The sequence below is a fragment of the Thamnophis sirtalis genome, unplaced genomic scaffold (genome assembly GCF_051295495.1).
Source record: "Thamnophis sirtalis isolate CommonGarterSnake01/CBP01778 unplaced genomic scaffold, rThaSir2_p1.2 scaffold_3, whole genome shotgun sequence".
Classification (NCBI taxonomy): Eukaryota; Metazoa; Chordata; class Lepidosauria; order Squamata; family Natricidae; genus Thamnophis; species Thamnophis sirtalis.
Window position 1 is genome coordinate 120,150,442 of NW_028261383.1, and position 21,560 is coordinate 120,172,001.

General features: G+C 37.5%; 3 protein-coding genes across 6 annotated transcripts in view; 1 reads left to right on the top strand and 2 right to left on the bottom strand.

The window, feature by feature from the left end:
* NARF (nuclear prelamin A recognition factor) overlaps positions 1 to 8,834 on the bottom strand; it is a 24,710-nt gene extending 15,876 nt beyond the window's left edge. The window contains exons 1-6 of one of the 2 annotated variants that reach the window (XM_087709844.1): positions 8,593 to 8,834; positions 8,113 to 8,184; positions 6,174 to 6,307; positions 3,443 to 3,523; positions 1,864 to 2,007; positions 498 to 630 (exon numbers count right to left, since the gene is read on the bottom strand). In XM_087709844.1, coding sequence (XP_087565970.1) covers positions 498 to 630; positions 1,864 to 2,007; positions 3,443 to 3,523; positions 6,174 to 6,200 — 385 coding nt within the window. In that variant the 5' untranslated portion in view covers positions 6,201 to 6,307; positions 8,113 to 8,184; positions 8,593 to 8,834. The remainder of the gene's footprint in view (positions 1 to 497; positions 631 to 1,863; positions 2,008 to 3,442; positions 3,524 to 6,173; positions 6,308 to 8,112; positions 8,185 to 8,592) is intronic. The other variant, XM_087709843.1, reaches the window with a different exon arrangement.
* Positions 7,612 to 20,520, top strand: CYBC1 (cytochrome b-245 chaperone 1). Of its 3 annotated transcripts, none has more exons than XM_087709845.1 (7): positions 7,612 to 7,797; positions 13,390 to 13,522; positions 14,387 to 14,428; positions 15,544 to 15,617; positions 16,146 to 16,242; positions 17,866 to 18,010; positions 19,200 to 20,520. In XM_087709845.1, exons 2-7 carry the CDS (start codon positions 13,438 to 13,440, stop codon positions 19,324 to 19,326), a joined length of 570 nt encoding a protein of 189 aa, XP_087565971.1. In that variant the 5' UTR covers positions 7,612 to 7,797; positions 13,390 to 13,437; the 3' UTR covers positions 19,327 to 20,520. The 3 variants fall into 3 exon arrangements, with proteins under 3 accessions (XP_087565971.1, XP_013912750.1, XP_013912751.1); XM_014057275.2 differs by lacking the exon at positions 7,612 to 7,797 and adding an exon at positions 12,478 to 12,596; XM_014057276.2 differs by lacking the exon at positions 7,612 to 7,797 and adding an exon at positions 12,758 to 12,846.
* Positions 18,604 to 21,560, bottom strand: part of HEXD (hexosaminidase D) — a 21,916-nt gene continuing 18,959 nt past the window's right edge. The window contains exon 14 of the transcript XR_015695995.1: positions 18,604 to 19,269. The gene's annotated coding sequence lies outside the window, so the exon portion shown is untranslated. The remainder of the gene's footprint in view (positions 19,270 to 21,560) is intronic.

Consider the following 21,560-nt stretch of genomic DNA (forward strand, 5'->3'; position numbering starts at 1 on the left):
GGGCAAGGACCATACAATCAAAGTGGAAGCGTGCAGACCTCTTCCCAAGTGTCATCTCAAATGCCTAGAACTTTGGATAAAGACAGAAAGCAGATGCAGTCCTGGTCTTTCCCTTTAATCCTCTCCATGGCAGTTGAGTATCTCCAGGGGATGTGCAATTCTTGGAAAGATTTAAAACTCTATACTAGACATTTTTGTTCTGTGCAAACTTTTAGGTGCCTTGATTGTGAACAAAAACATAATGAAAAGATTTGAATGTGCTCTTGCCTTGTCTCTACTGCCTTAACTGCCTAATTATATCCCCATTTATAACACTTGTGGTCATATCCATAAACAGCTCACTTATCTCAACCATTTTGCAATTCTTGCCTGTACTCTGACACACATGCTATAAAAAATGTCTAAGGAAGCAACAATGTTTTTTTTAAAGAAACAACAACCGTTTTTAATGCTGTCTTCAGCTTTCTTTTCTTTTTTCATCTAGAAGAAAAACTTACCAAGACTTTTGAGGAAGCCACAAAGCCTCCTAGCCGCTTCTGTTACTGAGAGATTGAATTTAGCAGCAAAATAAGGCAAAGACTGAGGACATATAGACACTGCCAATACTTTATGTTTTGAGGTATCACACTTCTGGAAAGCAAAATAAAACACATGGGTGTGTTAAGTGCAAACATTTAGAGACTAGCTTACATAAGAGATGGCTTTCTTACATCAAGCATGTTGCTTCATACAGAAATTAATTTGGCATATTACATCTGGTACCAATTCTTACTAAAGCAAATTAACCTCTGAGTTAGAATGAGATAAAAACAAAACATCCCCATAATAATAAATAGCCAAATCAGGACAATATGACATATAATACAACAAAAATAATAATAGAAAACAAATAAAAATCCCAGCAATGGAAGGTGTGTATCATAAAACATTCAGAAGATTCATTTACAATTAAAAGCTTGCTTACAAATTCACATTTAAAGACAGAAAACCATAGCAAAGAAAGCAGAAGAAAATGGGGTGAGGGTGGGGAATCAAAAAGTAAAGTAAGAATAGTTTTTGTTCCTTCCCCCAATCTTAAATAAACACTAATTTAACAAGGTTAATCAAATGAGCTTTCTGAATAGAGGTAGAGCCAAAGAAAAATTATATCCAATGTAGGGGAGGAAAGGAATTTTTGGGATTAGAAAAGGAAAGAGGGAGTAGAAGGTAGATTAATAGAAGCATGTGAGCATGGGTGTGCTGAATGGAAGAAGGTAGGGCAGAGTACACAAATGAAAGGATATGATTGTGTAACGCCCTCTACATTGCATGCAGGAAGAAAAAAGGATGCAGGGTAAAGGCTAAAAAGGAAAGCAAAATGGTGTGCAGTAGAAAGAGAGGAAAAGATTTCAAATGAGATCAATTGTTCGTCTGTCCAATAACTCAGAAGGAAATAAGAGAAGCAGGATTTTGGCACTGAAATAAAAAGATAGACTTTAGAATTATTCAAAATTTGATGTCAGATTTAGTGGTAAACTGGATGGACATCCAAATCGTATGCCTAGGGAAAGGATGATTGTCATCGGCAACATTGGGTTTTTTTTAGTATAAGAAGTCACTAATTAGAGGCAATGGGTTTGAAGAATTTTTAATGTAAGGAACAAGTAACAGATGTTTGGCTATAATATGAGTATGGAAAGAAGTACTGAAGAATTGAGAACAGCTTTTAAGAAAAGATCTCAGAGGATAAAATCTAAAAGTAGCAAACAGGGAAGGCAAAGTAAAGGAAACAAGAAGTTGGATGTACCACAATGTTTTAGAGTGACATGTTAGGGCAGAAAATGTCCTGGGCATGTATAAGCATAGAAACACCATCCCCTTTACCTTATTAAGGTTCAGTACACGGAAGAACTCATTTGGATTCTGCTGGTAAACTTTGACTGCTTCCTCGGCTGTAATGCAACTGTCACAAGCTAGGCAGTCACTAAGGAATATTTTTGCATTAGCCAACTTATGGAATTCACTTTTCTAGAAATGAATAAATTTTTTAAAAACCCATTAAGAAAATGTAACAATGAAATAAAAAAGTAGTGCAGTTATTCTTGAAATAAGAAGTAATAAACGATTAAGTACCACACAATGGGTAAGTGTTCTGTCTTGTAACACTTGGATTATGAGGAGGCAGGCACAGCCCTTAATTAAAACTGTAGGTTCTCCAATTTTACTCCCTCCACTTTAATCAAATTTAGGTTCCCCCCAGCTTTTGGGGGGGGAAAGTGGCTGGTTGAGTGAAAAGCAAAGTGGAAAGATTTCATCCTGCTTTCACCTCTTCAGTTCAGTTCAGTTCAATTCAATCAATTCATACTCCACTGGTATGCAATTGGCTATCTCTGTTACCAATCCCTGTCTTGTCTCTGTGGCTTTTGTTTCCAGCCACTGCCAATCACCCGACTTCCTTCCAAAACTGCCAAGTTACACATGTTGAAGCTGACCTTGGAAAAGACCACTTTAACCCTGATACAGCAAAGGAGGATTTAACATTATCTCACAGTAGGCTAGGGAGAAGATCAAGGCCACATGCCAGAGCAAAGGAAAGCAAAAACTGTAGTTGGCATAAATTTGGGCCACTGCGAGAGGCAAGTGAGCAAAGGCAGCAAGAAAATATTTACACAGCTCACCTGGTCACATATTTCTCCACAACAGCAAATAGTTCTGTGAATGATATTTAGATTCTTAACAGTGAGCTGAGACTAATTCCTGTGACTTTAAAGATTCATTTACATTGAGAATTATGTGAAGTAATTAAGAAAGGTTATTTGTACTGCATTAAATATTGCTACTGGATTCTGGATATGCTTCAGAGGTGGGTTCCTACCGGTTTGGCCCTGTTTGGCCGACCTGGGTCACTGGAACCAGCAGCGACCCAGGGCTGCCATGCCTCCGAACCAATTCCCCACTCGGTGCAGCTTGTTTTTTCCCCATTTTCAAATGTTCTGCGCATCCGCAGACCTATTTATGGGCAACTGTGCATGTGTGCAGAGTGTATGTCTGGTGCGTGAGTGAAACGAGCAAGTGCAAAATTGTGTGCACACTGAACCAGCAGTAATGCTGGCAGCAACCCATTCCTGGTATGCTTTTTTCCAAAGAGCTTCCTTTAAATGCAGAATAATTTCATTAATCTTTAGCGGGCCATTAGAGTGAAATGTAAGATTAGGAAAATGAGGATTGTAGCGTGATGGGAATACTTCAAAATTATATATTTTTTAATACCCTGGCATTCAGAAATCTGAACAAGAAAAGCATGCTGGCTGCAAACCACAAGAATATGTTGCAACTAAATGCTGAAATTAATGGAGGAAAAGGGTTATCTTCAGTTCAGTCACCTTCAGAAATGCCTAGTCAGGATTAATTTAAACTGTCTGGGAAGCAATGCAATTCAGAGATCCATCTAAAAGGAATTTACCTCATTGTTTTCATCATTTGAATTGAGAACATCAACGGTTGCATTTTGTGGATCATCGTTCTTCTGTTTTTTACTACATTCCTGAAACATAGCACAAAACATAACTTGTTCAGAAACACTACAATCACTGATCAAAGCCACCTGAGGTAGAATAAAAGAGGATGAAAAAAAATGTCCACGGGATCACCCAATGGGAACTGTTATATCTAGCCAAATGTAACCAAACAATATATCTGGCTAATAATTTATATACTACTACTGATAAGGCAAGGTGCACTTAAGCAATGATGCCATCAATTTGAACTCAAATTCTGGTACGTACGCAGATGCAACCTTGCACTTTTCCTGGCAACATCATGGTTTATTGCTGCCTTCTTCTGGAATGTTTTCTACAGGTCTGGAATTTAATAGAAGTCTCTCATCTAAGTACTAACTAAGTACTAACTTGACTGTACTTAGCTTCAGAGCAATCCACTGGAATAAAATAAAGGAAATTGCTGCCATATCAGAGGGGGGTAACAGAAGGGGGAAAAATAAAAGGAGAAAATCCAGATGATGGGAAATTAGACTAAGTATTTTTCGGTCTCCAATGGCAGTAAATATGAAAACTGAGGTCTAGATCTAGTAACTCCAATATACAAGATTACCAGTTAGCAGCCACTATAGCAAAAGTCTCCTAAGGTCTTTGGGAGGTGGACAACTTGCTAATTTCAAACATGAAACTCCTTAGTTTCTGCCTTTGCCAAGTCACTAGCTAGCTCTCAGGACTGTCACAAAGGAAAAATTTAAAAAGTGGATATTACAGCTGGACATAAACGTCAAAAATGATTATTCCTGAAGTGTAAACTATGTTCAGAAACCTAAATGATTAAATAACTCATTACAAAAAACAAAAAAGGACCAGTATAACTGAAAAGTTTTCAAGGGAAGGGAACACAAATGTATTTGTTCTGAAACCTCTACAAAAATGCATGTATAATATATCCACCATACACTAAGACACCTAAAGTAGTTGAAGTCAATGGACTTTGGCAACATTCTTTTTCTGTAAGAAATAGAATAAAAACATGTACCTTCTGGAATCAGGTTAGATTATCAGTATTTTGTTTTAATTACTACTCCCCTAGAATATTTTTCTGAATAATTCCTTACCCTAGTCAAATTAAATTCAGAGCAAATAACAATACTGACTACAACAGAAGTCTAAAAAAGAAAAGAAATGAAGCACTTATACTTTTTATACTTCCAAAAATATTCCTGTTGCTCTTGGTTCAAGTTCAATTAATGTTGTACATATAATTCTTGTTAAAAACATCTCAGAGTAACTGGAATGTATCATCCTTCTGTGTTTTAATATATTATTATATTAATATTATGGATTTATAATAATAACTGAACTCAAAGATCTATATTTGATGCAGCATTAATTGTTTTTAAGGGAAGCAATGAAAACACCTTGTGTGCTAGTTGTTTTCTATGGTATTTTTAATGATACAGAAACCACATTTCAAATTTGGTCTGTTGATTAATGTAACTTTTCCACTTTCATCCTGATAAATAAAACATAGTACACATTAACTATTTCTAATAACATGTCCCACTCACATAAGGCAAAAAGAGGTTTAAGAAAGACAGGGGGAAAGAAGGGATTTTCTTAACAACCTGGACAAAATGATAAGACCCCATTCACACAAACGGTGAGACTGTGAAGGAACAGCATTTGTGATAAGCTACAAGGAGTTAGAACTACAAAAAGAAAGGTGAGCATACAATATGCATAGAATTGAGCTTGTCCTCTCAACTCCTCCCCTCCCAATAAGAAAAAAGTCTCCAAATTTCTCCAAATAGTATTAACTATTAACTACATGGTCCTAACATCAAAAAGGATCATGTACTGTCCTGGTGAATTACAATACTGAACATTATAAAAGTGAAGAAGTTAACTCATGAAATTCATGGAAATTCTCAGGTTAAACAGCTAAAGCATTGATGCCATTTATTTCTTATTTATGCAGAAACTATAAATATACAGCAACTTCCTCTAAGCTGGTATCTCCCAAATCTTTCTATAATTTCCAGCCAGTATGACCGCACCTGCCAAAAACTATGTAAATTGGAAGTCTAAAATTCTTGAAAGGTACAGTGTAGGGAAGACAGGTGAACAGAGTTGAAATGCAATATATTTGTTATCATTTCATGCTATAACTGCACATTTATACCTTTTTACCACTTTGAACATCATAGTAATGGTAAGTAAAATGTTTCATAATAGTGTTGGTTTAAAATTATTCTCATCTCAGCTATCAATTATATATCTTTTCTCCAATTAATAAACCAGGTTTTGGAGATTAAAATAAAGTATTTTCTGTTCAGTCTGGATTCTGTTCAGACGTTTAATTATCACTACTGATTTCTTTCTGGATTGGAGGAACAATCACCACAAGAGCAGAAAGCTTCATGTTTATTTGCAAATATATTTCAGTAAGTTCCATTGGGCTTGTTTTCAAAAGACACATAAGTTTATTGTATGTTTATGTAAGAATGTATTAGATTTACATCGCACCATTCTTTCAGGAGCTTAAAACAACATACTCAGTGCTCTCTCCTGTTTTTCCCCCCAGCATAACCACCTTGAGAAGGCTCAGAGAAAGTGCCTGACCACATGTTTTTTTGCCCAGTACTTGTGCATTGGGACTTGTAGCACGATATAAATAATAAAAATAAGACTCACCTTTTTGGTGCAATTTTCACACTTCATTGGTAGGTCTGTCTTTGGTACTTTTTATTTTGGCAAAATTGGGTCTCTCTTGAGTTGCTGCCAGGTGTACTCAGAAAAACGAGCCAGTGTTCCTGCTTTCCACCTGTCTGGAATAATGAAAAACAGCAGAAGAGCTGTAGAAGATTTCCCTCATTATTATTCCAGTTTTTCAGCCCTATTCTGCACTTTCTTTTCAATGAGACTTTCCAGAGCCAATAAGAAACTTCGAAGGAGGGAACCACCTGACTGCTCAGCTGCCAGTCCCATTTCTGCTGAAAAGTGGAAGTTTTTAATCCTCTCACTTTGCAGAACTAACAAAAACAGCAATTGCCTTCTCAACTCTCGTGATGTGGAAAATCTGTCAAACGAAAATACTTTTTATTTCCTGTCAATGATTAGCTCCAGGATACACAATTTTATTGCTCTGTATACACAAGCACATTTTGCTTCTTTGCTATGGGAACCCAAGCGAATGGTTGTTTTTACAGCCAGTTGCATTTTTCAAGCCCAGAGAAGAGAGGGCCAAAGGCAAAAAAGGGAGAACTTTTCCCCATCTTTTATTTAATAGTATATATCATCAATAACCATGAGATGAAATATGAAGTGGGAATGGGTGGCTTTCAAATTTCAGATATGAAAACAGTATTGTACATAGAAAATGCCCGCAAGTCATTCTTGAATGTGGCACAGCAGTGGGATTCTCCTCCAAGAGACCAAAGCACAACACTGTCAGTTTCTTCTCAGCACTTTGTGACTATCGAGACAATTCTGCTACCCTGTTTCCCTGAAAATAAGACCTCCCCTGATAATAAGCCCAATCAGGCTTCTGTGTGCATGTGCTAAAAAAAGACGTCCCCCCAAAATAAGCCCTCCCTGAAAATATTGCAACACAGCAGCATGAGGTGACCACCTCAAAAATAATAAGACCTCCCCCAAAATAAGGCCAAGCACTTATTGGGGGGGGGGGTCAAAAGAAAATAAGATCCTGTCATATTTTCAGGGAAACATGGTACTAATGGAAGAAAAGTATTTCAAGATATCCCTAATGCTGCGCAACAGGTGCACAGAATAACTTATCATCCCTGATGCCCTTAGGGCCCCAACATTTTTGTTTATGTTATGGATGTGGAGCCTGTGTCCATACCATTCATGTTGCTGGACCACAATCCTCAACAAACTTGCTTTCTGGATGGCCCTGAGAGAAGCCAGAGTCTAACAACACCTGACCGCAGATCCTGCCACAACTATCTTACTTCAATCACAGCTCCACCAAACATGTCCGATCTTTCATTTCAGAACTGAAGTTCTGAAGTCCAAACAGCACCACTCAGTTACCAGGAAGAGTCATTTGCAACCTGTCTCTCGGTGTGTACAATCCTTATGAACTCACCAAGCAGGGATGCATGGAAGCAAATGCCCAGCTGAGGATGTAGGCATAGCTTGCATCTATTAATGAGCAGAATAAACGGATTTATAACTGGAGTACATTGGTGTATTGTTGGCGAAGTTATTTTCTGAAGTGAAAAACAAAAATGTTCCAATACCGGAATTCCCTGAGCATCCCTTCAAGGAAGAACATCTCCGACAACTTTACAAGGTGGGATCTATTAAAGATTTTAGAAGTCTTTTCAGTCACATTTCCAATACCAGATCTTCAGAAGTACTACAAACCAAACCCTGGCCGCTATCTTGGTCACCTTATTGGCATGAAGGTCCAGGAAGTCTTTTATCAGAACTGAAACCTAAAGGCTGGGTAAGCACACCTGATTCCACAGAAGCGGGTAGCTTCTGATCAACCCACCCTTCCAAGGGCAAATGCCAGGGGTGCGTAAATAGCAGGGACAGTGCACAGGCATCGCTCTTCAGCTTACACAACCTGACACGCTGACTATTGTGTCTCCAGTTCCCTTACCGAGAATGTGCAGTGAGGTTTCGCTCCGCTGGCTTAAAAAGCATGGGTTGGTTCCCTCCGCCTGCCTTCCTCCTAAGAGCAAACACCAACAAGAGTAGTTGTCTTCTTCTGCTTTGCTCTGTGAAAGGGCTTCACTGCCGAAGCATTTTGTTTTTTTTAAAAAAAAAAACACCGTCCCTTTCTCTCTCCAGTTAACAGGGCCAACCCAAGCGGTGCATTTTATCTGGGAGACGACACACACACACACACACACACACACACACACGACACGCGCGGCAGGAGGAGCGGCGTCCTCCGCGCTCTCGGCTGCCACAAACGCCACACAACGAGGGAATCTCCTTTTGGGGAGGGGGTGCCGCCGGGCGGCCGCTACTTCTCGCCCGCAAAGAGCAGGAGGTGATGCCCTTGCCGGGCGGGGGCGGGGGGTGGAGACAGCCTCACATGCAGCAAAAGGGAAAGAAACAAAAGCGGGCACGGTACCTTGCGGTGAATCCCCTTAAGTCACAAAGGGCATGCCTAGGGGGAGCCCCCCGGCTACGGCCAGCGGAGAAGGGGTTGGAACGGGGTCAGGAGGCGGAGGGCGTCCTGAAATGATAGTAAACGCGGTGTAAACCGCTCTTCTTTTTCCTCCTGATTTTGGGATAGTCTCGCTGGTCTTCCCTCTTCCCCCGCCGCTCGCCGGCGTTCATTGTAGACCTGAGAGCTGTCACGTACTCTCGGGCACTGGCGTGGCTCAAGCGAGGATCAGCGCCCCCTTGCGACAGAAAGGTGAAAATCGTCCCGCAATGATGATGATGATGATTTTATATATATATACTTGGAGAACCAGAAGTAGCGGTGGAAAAATACAGGTTCTCCCCAAGATTACATTTCCCCCAACCCGTGAGGCATCTAAAAATGTTCCAGTCTGATTTCTCCCTTCTGGCTTATCAATTATTTCTAGTCTCCCCCCCACCCCCTTTTAGGGGTGTTTTTCCTGTGTCCAATCCAATTTCCACAGCTTTTTGTGTCCTTTGGAAGTTGGAGGTTATGGGTACCCAAATCTTGTCCAGGAAAAGGGATTGGACTAAGAGGGATTTACCAATCGTTAAGATTACAATTTTCCTGCCTTTTCCTTGACTGCGTTTATCTGGAACAAACATTATAAAAAAACTTGTTTGGAGTTAAATTGGCATCCTGCCAATGGTAATCATTGGAATGTTCCATACATTTGGCTTAATGGAACTCCATAAGTTATACAATTGCAATATGCTGCAATAGTGAATTTGCAAATATAAATATTACTACATTTTCCAATTGCTGAGGTCCCAACAGAATTGAAAAGATGTATATTTTCGGTTGGGTATAAGATCTGTTTATTTTCAGGACCACCTTCTGTAATTTTTTTCTGTCTTCAATAAACTAAATTGTCAATATGTTGATATTCTTTCAGATTGTGGGACCTATTCCTTCTCTGTTGCTCTTCCTGTCCTCTAGAATACCATTATCCTTATAAAAGCTTTCAAAACCTAGCTTTTTAAATAGACTAGTGTTTTTCAACTTTGTAAAAATTTAAGATAGGTGGACTTCAATTCCTAGAATTCCCCAGCCAGCCTCCTAGATTGCAGGCTGGGGAATTCTGGGAATTGAAGTCTACTCATCTTAAATTGACAAGGTTGAGAAACAGCAAACTAGAGACTGACGCAATTTGGGATTAGGTCAGGTCAATAATGGGTGATTGGAATTTTGTTTATTTCCTCACGAGGCTAGAATTTCTGTATTGATTCATGTATGTTTTACAATATTCGCACCTCTGAATTTTTATTTATTATTTCTGGTTTAGCAGCTCTATAAATCTAAGTAATAACAACCATTAAAAATATTGAAAACAAATTCAAATTCCACAAATTGAATTGATAGGCGAACATTCCTTATTTTTGCCTTTAGGAGTTAATTTGTTTGAGAATTTTGGATATATGAGCTTTTAAATGTAACTTTTGATCCATCAACACCTGCATGTACTTTGAACTCTTCACTATTTGTGTTATGATGTGTTACAATATAGTTTATATTTCCATTGGGCAAACAGCTAAGCAGTTGGACTGAGGTGTGCAAGATACTGAATGAGACCCTATTTAATGACTGTTTGCCGATTCCAAAAAGAAACCACAGCTTTAAGGAAGTTTACTTTAAAAAATGTTTGCTGTCATGTATATGCTCACCTAGCGAGAAGCTTGAAATTTGTAGATTCTCCTGACTCATGGCTACCATTAAAAGAGCAGGTGGATGCTGTAGTTAGGAAGCCATTTTTCAGCTCTAGCTGGCATGTCAGTTGCAGTCATGCCTCAAATAGGACATGTTGAGGCCAGTCACTCATGCATTGCCATTTATTGACTAGATTAATGTCATTTGTTCCATGTGAGACAGCCTCTGAAGACCATCAAGAAATTTCAGTTGCACCACAATGCAGTGTCCATGTGGTCACTGATCAATAGCAATAGCACTTAGACTTATATATTGCTTCACAGTGCTTTCTAGGCCTCTCTGAGCAGTTTACAGGGTCACCTATTGCCCCCAACAATCTGGGTCCTCATTTTACCAATCTTGGAAGGATGGAAAGCTGAGTCAACCTTGAGCCAGGGGAGATTTGAACTGCCAAATTGCAGGAAGCTGATAGTCAGCAGAAGTAACCTCCAATACTGCACTCTAACCACTGCGTCACTGAGGCTCTTAATCAAGTCATATTACTACCCTTTTACGGAGCTGTTTCTGGAGCTTCACTGCCAACTGTGTTTCCAAGCACAATAACATGCTGATTGCTACCTATAAAGCACTATATGGCTTGGCCCTGGGAATCTAAGAAACAACCTTTTACAGATAGACCCCACATGAATGCTTAAAGGATACCTGATAAAAATTCCCATCTACCAAAAGGTGGTCAGGAGAGGGATTTTCTCTCATGATTGGCATTTTTTTGAACTGTCTATTCCACGGGTATCAAACTCATTGTATCATGTTGCCGTCAATTGATGTTTCACATTTCCCACCCTCCCTGCGGAACTGGGGTTGGTGTGGCCTAGGTGTGATGCATCCAGACCATGGGCTGCCAGTTTGACACTCCTGACTCTATTCCATGAATCAAAGATTACGCCCACTCTTATGATGTTGTAGAAGACCTGACTTCTTAGAAGGCTTTGGGGTATTGATAGTGCATCATTGAAATGAAATAGTTTACCGTATTGTATTCCTTATTATTATGATTGTACTATTTTATTAGTAGTACTTGTACCCTGTCTTAAAACTATCTGGTTTGAAGCAGTAAATAAACTACATGAACAAACAAATAAAGGTACCAATGCTTACATCTGTCATACTGAACATTTCATATATGTGATGTAACTAGGAACAAAGGGATAGAACAAAGGGATGGAACAAAAGGATGGAATTGTATAGATCAGTGGGAATGTTGAGGCTGGATACCTTTGGTACCTATGGTCATAGTGTGCATGTTAATTTGTTAAAGAAATAGTTATTTTTATAACTCAATATTTTACTTAATGTTATTTCAAAGAAGGCTTTATAGGCTTCCTATATAAGCATTGCCTCAAATTTTTCACTCGAATTCAGAAATAAATATGGAATTCTTTCACCTTGCAGTTAAATTATTTTCTTTTTTGCCAACAGATGATCTTTTTAAAATAAAGTCTGTTCCAGTAATAAAAGAATATTCTTGACTGCATTTTTAAAATGTGGCATTTCTCTCTTGTCCTTTTTGTCTGCTGCTAATGATAAAATGTCTTCTCCAAAAATTGTTTGCCTGAAAGACAGCTGACAAAAATTAGTCCAAATTCTCCGACAGGTGAAAACATTTTGATAATGTTTATCCAAATGTTTAATGCACTGCATAAAGTGAAAATCAGCCAAGCTACATTAACTTAGAATAATGCGCTGTAAATGCCCCCTAATTTATAGCAGATACGCCAAGAACTTATCCTACTAAAGATTTACAAAGTTGCCTAATATATACTATTCTACACTCGGCGTTTACAATGTACACACACAATAAATCAAAGAAGAAGAAAAACCCAAAGAATATTATTCAACAACAACCAAACAAAACATACATACAAATTTTTAAATTATTAGTCTGCCTTGACAAAAACCGCTCCACCGTGCGCTCTTCGCTCGTTTGCTTAACGAGGGAAGACTCGAAGCCATGTAGGAAACTAGGCAGCAAGATTCACGCTTGTTTCAAGTATTCCCCGCATTTTCTCGGATCCCTTCGTTTCTTAAGAACATCCATTTATGAGGTTCGTCTTGAGGAAAAATAAGCAGAAAAGGAAGTGAGCGCTGTGCGCTACTCTAGACTGCATGCTTCTATTGAACTTGAGGCGCGTGTACGTTTCAAACCCATGTGAGTATAGCGACCTGTCTTAGTTCTATGATTCTTCGGCATCGCGTTGGTCGCACGGAAGACTTTGGGAAAGCGCCGGGCAGTCACTTAGGTAAGGTTGGCGGGGGTGCGTCTCCCGGGGGATGGAGGCACACTTGACGCCGCGCAGTTCTCTGAAGGGTTGGGAGGTCCAAGAAAGGGAAGCTCCCGGGACTAAACTAAGGGGCTAGCACGTGTCCGGAAGAGTAACGTCTGAAGGGCTGTAGAGAGAACGAGAGAAGGGTGCTGGACCCTTTCGCCTACTTAGGATTGTACTAAGCAGAATGGATTGCTGGCGGTGCAAGGAAGGGAGAAGGGAGGAAGTAAGCCCATCGTCCTTACTTCCCGTTTGACAATTGCACCGTTAAAACACTATATATAAATATAACGAAGTTTATCCATTGGCTGTCGGTTTGGAGAGTGGGAAACGAGGGGTTTGGTGCTGTTCATATGGGGGGCAAAATGCTTTTGGTTCGTATAGTGGAAAATGCTGGAAAGGTGGACAACTGTGGGGAAGGATTTATTTTATTTATTTAGTTTGTCATGTACAAGATAACAGGAATAAGAATAAACATGAATAAGATCACAAGAAGTGGGTAAAAATAAATGGGGACAGTAGGACAGGGACGTTAGGTATGCTGGTGTGCTTATGCACATCCCTAGATGCGCTTATGCATGCCCCTGTTCCTGCCAAACTGCAGTTTGCTTGAAAACAATAATTTAATTCTTTATACTATTTATGTTGTTTGTATTTGTTGTCATGAATTGCACAAGTGGGCTAAAACCAATTTCATTGTATTTATTTTGTACAATGACAATAAAGGCTATACTATACTAGTTGGTTTCCTGCTTTGTTGTTCTTTTAGGCTTTGTGAGTGTTTTGTGGCACTGTAACTTCCTATCCACTGCCAAAGATGTATATGCAGGTTGAAAGTCATTCAAACAAACGCCTTCACTTGAAGAGATCCCCGGGCATCAGATCTTGGTCTATCTTTGTAGGTAAGCCTTTTTCTCCCAAACTTCTAAAACAAAGCTCAAATGACATGTCCATTAAAAAAAAGAGTCAATTTTGACATTTTTTTGCTGTCTCTTCAGGGCTGGGGACTGCAGCAAATACTGTATAAGAACAAAACTGCTTGTTCCCATATCCCAGGCAACAATTGGAATATATGGATGGATTGGAATATATGGATGGATTTTGCATGCTGATTGTAATCAGAATTTTGACTTCAAGTCGTTGACCTGGGATGTATTTATTGAAAGTATCCCTCACTTATTCTAATACAACTTCTACAGAATCATTATACTATTCCAAACAGTTATTTGAATTGATTCTGGAAGTCTTTACAGTATAAGTCAACAAGATAATGCAATAGTTGGCACTATGCTATTTCTAACTCTCATTATATATTAATCCTTTACAAAATCCTCTTAGCTCAGCAGGGAAAATAGTGGGAGAATAATAAGGTCAGAGAGATAATTTTAATGTCTTTTTCTTCTAGAACAAATGTAATAAAAATTTCACTAGTCTCTGAAATATTAGAATGTATCAGATATATTATCAAATTGATGGAAGTGGGCAAATTCTCAAAGCGATGGTTATATTTTATCCTAACTAGCTCTAAAGCACCTGATACACAATTTAGATTTCCAGCGTGTTTTTTTTTATCTTAGTACCTAAATAGCAGCCATTGTATTGAGTTCCAAAAAATAGCTAGAATCATTTTTTTTAAAGATTCTTTGGAAGTTAATCTTTAAAATGTCTCTAAATGTGAACATAAACTTGTATTTTTATATAGTTTCATCAGATATTTAAATAGTAGAATTAAATTGCAAATTAATTCCTTTCCTTTTTCTCTTTAGGGATCTCCTCCATTGGCATAGCTGCTGCTTATTATAGTGAAGGTAAATTTACTAGAAAAGTTTAGCGATTTGTTAATATTTTTTAAAAAAAAAACATGCTCACATTTCTCTCTGCCATTCTTTAAATTATGTTCTGATTTGTGCTGTGCCTTATCTAGTGGGCTCAAGAGGAATCAGTTGCAGTTCTGAACTCTAGTGTATATATTTCCATTTTTCCTAGATACCTCATAAGGAAAAGAGAAAGTGTGAAAATGTTAAAAAATGTTGATTCAATGAACAGCCCCCATACCATTATGTAGAAATGCATGCATGCATGCATACATACATACATACATACATACATACATACATACATAAAAATGGCTGTGTTTGTGTGTGTGTTCTGCATAACTCTGGAACACCTCGAGCAATTTTAACCAAACTTGGTACACAGATGACTTACTCTCTGGAAACAAATACTGTGGGGGTAAGACACCCCTAACACCCTTCAAGATGTGTGTGTTCTGTTACAATACAGCCTGTTGTGTCTTAAAATGGCTTCTGCTGTACTGCTGTAAAATGGCTTCTATTGTACAGGGCAGTGGAGTTGCCATGGTAATGGCTTCCTAGTACTCCACAAGGGGGCTCCCCCTGGTAAGGGGTAAAATCCAATATTAGAAATTATGTTTGATTCGGACATTTCCCCCCTATAAATAAATACCCGGGCACTGCCTGGTTATAAGCATTAGTTTTCAAATAAAAATGTAGGAGGCAAATGGACAATTTTTTGTTAGTGTAAGAGCAAGTGTTGATGGTGTCTTTGCCTTCATCTTCTCTCATACATAGCAGCTCATGGTATTTGCTTCAATAGATTCTGCACAACAGTTTCTCCATTTTTTTCTTTTAGTTCTCTATATTGCCAGTTTTAAACATTACCAGTGGGAATGTATCAACTACTATCATTTTTGCATTAACATTTAGTGAGATGCTGAAAGCATTTGTAATTGATTTTAACACTAGCTGTTCTTAAATTAGCCTGTACTCTTATTTGTTCTACTTTAAGTTTTGATGTGATTGTTAATTTTTTATTTTCAGCCACATTTTAATGCCTTCAAATAATTTGAACAAAGTGTAAATTGGAAATGTTTTCAATTTGAAATATTATTTTGTTATTCAAGAAAGCCTGGGATGGAAACTCTTTTATCTTGTTGGCTGCCTCTTTGTAGCTGCACAAAACCTGGAGGAGTGGGAAGTAAGTACTATAAAGTCTTACAAAAAAAGTTAGTTTCATTGGCCAGATAGTAAATTGGGGAAAGACAAAACATTCAGTAATGGAATGTGTTGAATCCAGATAAGATTGTTCTCAAACTTGTCTGATCAAAAAAGCACTTTTGGTTTGGAAAAAGGCATTCAGTTACTCTGGAAGTGATCCAACAAATTATAACGGCTTGTTTCAGAGTCAAAACAAGTAAGAAATAGCTCATTCCAAACAATCCAGTTTGAGATTCAGACTTTGAGCTTTTTCTGAAACAGATTAAAAAGAGTTTAATGGGAAATATGAGATTCTGTAGATTTTATGTTTTAAGGAGAATCTGAGACAAAATTTGTTTACATGATCCAGAGGTTTGGAGTAATAGTCATTGTATATAGACTATTTTAATTATTGACATTAATCGTTACAGAAAAGAATGTTTACACTTGTCTGACAACTCTGATTATTTTCCTCTCATCCAATAAATGGCTTCATAAGATGAATTATTTATTTACTTATTTTACACAGGAAGTTATATTTGAGAAAGATGCAGGAAAGGTTTACTTAAAGTCATTCAGCCTTTACAAAAAGGTGTTGACCTTTTCCAGAGCTGGCCATGAACAAGGTAAAGCAACAAGTGTTTCTCTAGTATGGTGCATGCTGTACAGAAAGAAGTAAGATATTTACTTCATCCTGACTTAGGTACATATTGTAGTAAAATATATTTAGCTGTGTTCATAACTGTGATACTTTACTTGTTTGCTTAGGCAGGTTAAAGTTTTGCCTCTGTAAAAATCTGAAGAAAATGACAATTTCTTCAGAATCCTGCAGAGGCCAAATCCATGTTGCAACAAATTTCTATTCAATGTTGTTTTTGGTTTTGAGATTAAATATTTTTGTCTTCATAATAACTAGTAGGTTATTTGTTTCCAATGGTTGTGGAGATTTCAGAGTTAGAATTTTTCAACTACTATTCATTTTGTCTTTACATGATATGGCAGCATTTGGACCACATTGGTTGACTTTGAAAAAAAAACTTAAGAGAATTAGATCAAGTTATTACTTCAAGGGGGATCCCCTGGAATCAGCTAGATCAGAATGTAGAAGAAATATCCTAGAAGAAGGCGCTATCCTTGTAAACACCCTTAGCTCAACTCTACTTGAAACCATCTTTATTTTATGCTGTGATTGCAAGAATACCAGAATGGTTGGACAATGGACAAGTAAACTCCTCTGTTTTCCACCAAGAGTTTGCTTACAGCTACTAAGATCATATTTGCTTCATATTCCATTAATCTGTGCATAAGAAAGCAGTACAATTTTATGATGCAATAGTGTATATTGATTTATCAGAGGATTTTGAAGGCAAACATATTTAAATCTTTAAAACACAGAATTCCCTGTGTAATAGTTGAAAATGGACAATTCTTCTATACTGTTTGAAAAGTTGTTAGCAAATCCTCAAGAAGTCTTAAATCTCTAAAAAAAACATACATTCATATTTCCCTAATAATAAATATTAACATCAAAATGACATGTTTGTAAGCTAGTAATCTTTTTGTTATAAAAGGGCAACTACAGAAACTTGCTTGTGTTCATGTTGAAAGCGCCAAGGCACTTCCTGGTTGAAAGGATTAGGTGGTAACATCACTATTGCCTGGAAATGCCCAGTTAGAGGCGCCTTTCAACTCCCATTAATGTGCCCACCAAAATGGTACTTATCTATCTACTCGTAATTGCATGTTTTTAACTGCTAGGTCAGCAGGAACTGGACTGAATGATGGGAGCTCATCCTTTCACCCAGCAGCACTCTGGTGAATGTGGGCTTGCTAACCTCCAATCCAGCATCCTAATCACATAGCCACCACACTCCTTAGTACAGAAACTAAATTTATGGTTAGGGTTTGAGAGATTCTTGGAGTCTGTTGTTTAAAAAGATTTTCACTACACGAATAATGAGCTCCCTTCTTACCCTGGCCTGAAATGTACAAATCGTCATTCAAAAGTCCTGGGAGGAAAAACCTAAGTTGCAGGAGGCAAAAGAGAGCTTATGCTGATATTTTCTACAGAATTCAGAAAGTCTCCTATCTAGGGTCAGTGCTTGTTAGCTCTGATGGCCCTAAAATAGGAGGCAGTTGAGGATGTGCACGGAGATCCAGATAGTTTTTACTACTTTTGTGCGTGAATTGTATGTAGTATTGCTTGACAAGATTTTACTAATAATTCAGTGTTTGCTCCTTGCAAATAGTGGTTGTTCCGTTGGATGAAATACAGGCTGTAAATGTAGAAGAAGAGAAAGTTCGTTACTTTGGGAAGGGGTACCTAGTTGTACTGCGATTTGGCACTGGGTTTTCACACCCTCTCACACAGAATGCAGTGATGGGCTACAGAAGGTATGTATGAACTTTCTCTTTTGTCATTGATTGGAATGTTAGGAGGTATGATTTAATCTGAGATTGACAATTCCATTTTCAACAACCCAATTGTCCTTTTGTTACTATTGTTCTTTTCAAATTCTTCAGTGTGCATTAACTAGTACATTTTCCGGTTAAAGTTATAAAGTTATAGTAATAGCAATAGCACTTAGACTTATATCCTGCTTCCCAGTGCTTTTCAGCCCTCTCTAAGGGGTTGGAAGGATGGAAGACTGAATCAACCTTGAGCAGGTCAGGATCGAACTCCTGGAGTGAGCAGTGAGTTTGTGACACCATGGCTAATTTAAAGTTATGGCATTTTCATGACTGAAATCTATTGAAGAATAGCAATAGCACTTATATACCGCTTCACAATGCTCTTATAGCCCTCTCTAACCAGTTTACAAAGTCAGCATATTGCCTCCAACAATCTGGGTCTCATTTTACTGGGAAGGATGGAAGGCTGAGTCAACCTTGAGCCTGGTGAGATAAGAACTGCCAAATTGCAGGCAGCCGGCAGTCAGGAGGAGGAGCCTGCAGTATTGCTTTCAAACCACTGCACCACCACAGAATGAATTGAAGTGTATTTTATTTTGAAATTTTTAGGTGTAGATGTCAGAAATGTGTCATTAACATTTTCAGTTCTTCAATTAAAATGAGGTTAGGTTTTTAATTATGTCTGCTATAGAACATGTAGCTGATTTTTAGGCACTTTTTAAAAACATATTTGGAAGAAATAAAACTACACATTTCTGAAAGTATTTTAACAATTTTTCCACACATTCTATGTATTTTATTTCCTGCCAGTTAGCCATTAGACCAGTAGGTTAGCAGAAAAGGCATAGTGCTTCAGGTAAATTAATATAATACTTCTTACTTATATCAGGAAGAGAATTGGCATCTGAAACCCCATACAATTAATTTATTTTGCTTAAATAATTTTGTTATCAGACTGAAATTTAATTCAGTTTGAAAATAAAAGTTAACATTAAAACCTATGATATTCTTTCAAGCAGACATTGGAACAATAAAGGCCAGAGATTTTGCTATCTGTTTTAGTAAATGTTTTACCTTTACTAGATGGATGCACAGTGTTTCATATTTTCATGAATAGCTCAAGTAGGCGTTGGATTCATTAAATCTTGCCTATTATTTTTTTCTTCCTCAGTGATGTTGAGGCTGTGGCCAAAATCATTGTTGGTTTCCTTGAACTGAACGAGTTTCAGATTGACGAAGGCCTTGAAACGAGTAGTGGAACGGATGTTAGTGATGAAGATCAAGCAAAGGACAAATAGTTACATGAACTCTGATACGTAAAAACCAAAAATTTTCTGAATGGTAGAAAACTTGAATCTGTTACATTATTAAGTTCTAGAAACATTTTTTAATTGTTAACTTCCTGTGTATAATGTTAAGCATACAGATTTGCAACAATCAGAAAGGAGTTTCTTCCATATTTTCTAGAGCAGGGGTGCCAAACTCACGTCATCAGGGTGGCGTCACGTGATGTATCAGGACTTCCCCCCCCTTTTGCTAAACTGGGTGGAGCCAGCATGTGACGCATCTGGTCCGCGGATCGCAAATTTGACATCCCTGTTCTTGAGTCTAGACCTATGGATCTTTCAACTGAAAGATTTTCCGGTGGGAATACCATTTGGGCATACTTTAGATGATTACCTAATTCCCGATAAGTCTTGAGCCTATTTCTCCTTCTGCACTCCTTGTGATATTTTTAAATTTCAATAAAATCCTCCAGCAAGAGTATCATGAGGCCATAGACTTCAAATGTAGAGCGTGCTATTTGTCAACAACTGCACTTCCCCCGGAGGAGCAGTATAAAAACTTTTGCTACAGAGCAAACCAGTTTGACACTACACCCAGATTTGAGGCTGGGATGTTTCCCCTCTAAACAAAAGGGAAAGCAGGAACAACTCCAGAGAAGACCCATCTGCAAGTGATTACCAGTTGACAAGCTATAGTACATGTTACATAGTGCAGAACCTCTTCTAATGGTTTTCGCAATTAAGGAGGTCTGTAATTACAAGTGAAATTTGTCCTGATCCAAGGTTGTTTTAAACAAAACTGGACTCCTGCTTGTAGTTAATTGGCAGTCTGTAAACTTGTAGTTACCAGTCTGTAATCAACAGTAGTTAGGTTCTTCCTATCTAGAAAAGGACATAAATGGGATTCCAACCAAAGGCTAGCTCTCTAATGACAGCCCACAGAGGTGATATGAGTCTGTAATGGTAAATCAGTGACTATAATAAATTCTAAAAGTTAGCTGAAATTGAATGTTTTGAATGCAACTTTTCAAAAAAATGCATATTTTTCTTGATGGTTTGCGTTAAATTACTGTTAGCTTTTCCTCAGCAACCACATTTGATATTGCATCCTTAAAATTGATAAGCACAATGAAAGTCTTATGTGTGTGCATATGCTTGCGGGTTTGTTTTCAATTCATGATTCACATTATATCCATTTTTCTCATATTAGTTTGATGGTGATTATATTTAACTTTCTACTGGGGCCAAGTACCAATAATGTCTGTGTTAAATTTACTGTAGTTCAAAGGAAATACCCAGTCTAATAGATAATTAAATGATAGATTTTTATTTCAAAAATGGGAAAAATGCTATATGTCAGATATTTCTGTTTAGAGGGGTTTTTTTAAAAAAAAGAAAGAAAGAAAAAGAAATAGTTAATATCAAAAAGGATTATCCAGTATATTTTATTAAACTTAAAAGGTTTAGGGTCTGTCATTGGTTTCCACATATGAAAAGTAAATACCCCACATTCTAGAAATTCTAAAAATATATTGATTGTCTTGACAGTTCTTCCTCTAGTCAATTTCTGAGTAGAACCTTGTTGAACAATAATTGTCAAAAAGACATTTTTGTTCAGATATGTCAGGTTATTTGAAAAGTGTTAAGATGTTTATTGGAAAGTGAATGTGCTTTATAAAGTGGTTTTTCAGTTGTACAATTTAAAAATTATTGCACTGTTTCATACTGAGTATTAATATTCCTTGTCAGATATTCAAATACTATAGTAACACATTTTAATGCTTCCTTTGTAAAACAACTTCTTGCTTTTAAAAAAATAACAATGGTTTAGGAAAAGTTATAAACTCCATTCTATAAATACTTGTTTCCTGGCTATGGCATTAGAAATTAAAAGTTTTTTTCTTGCACAATTAAGCAATAGAGCTGTGTCTACAAATGTGTGCATTTTTAAAAACTGGACAATATTTCATAATTCACTGAAATTGATACAGTAGAAGAAATATCCATCTAAGCAAGATTATAATTAGAACATTAAAATAAGAAATGGTTTGATATCAAATTGAATGTAACACAAACGTGTCTTTGAGATGGTGAGAGAACCTGAGCTGCATAAGGAAATTTAGGCATGAGGCTGTCACCTGTTCTGGTTCATGGAACTGAATGCTCATTGCTCATCTCAGAACTGATTACAGATGGTTATTTGGGGTCAATATTAAGATATTCTTTTGGAAGCAATCTGACATCTT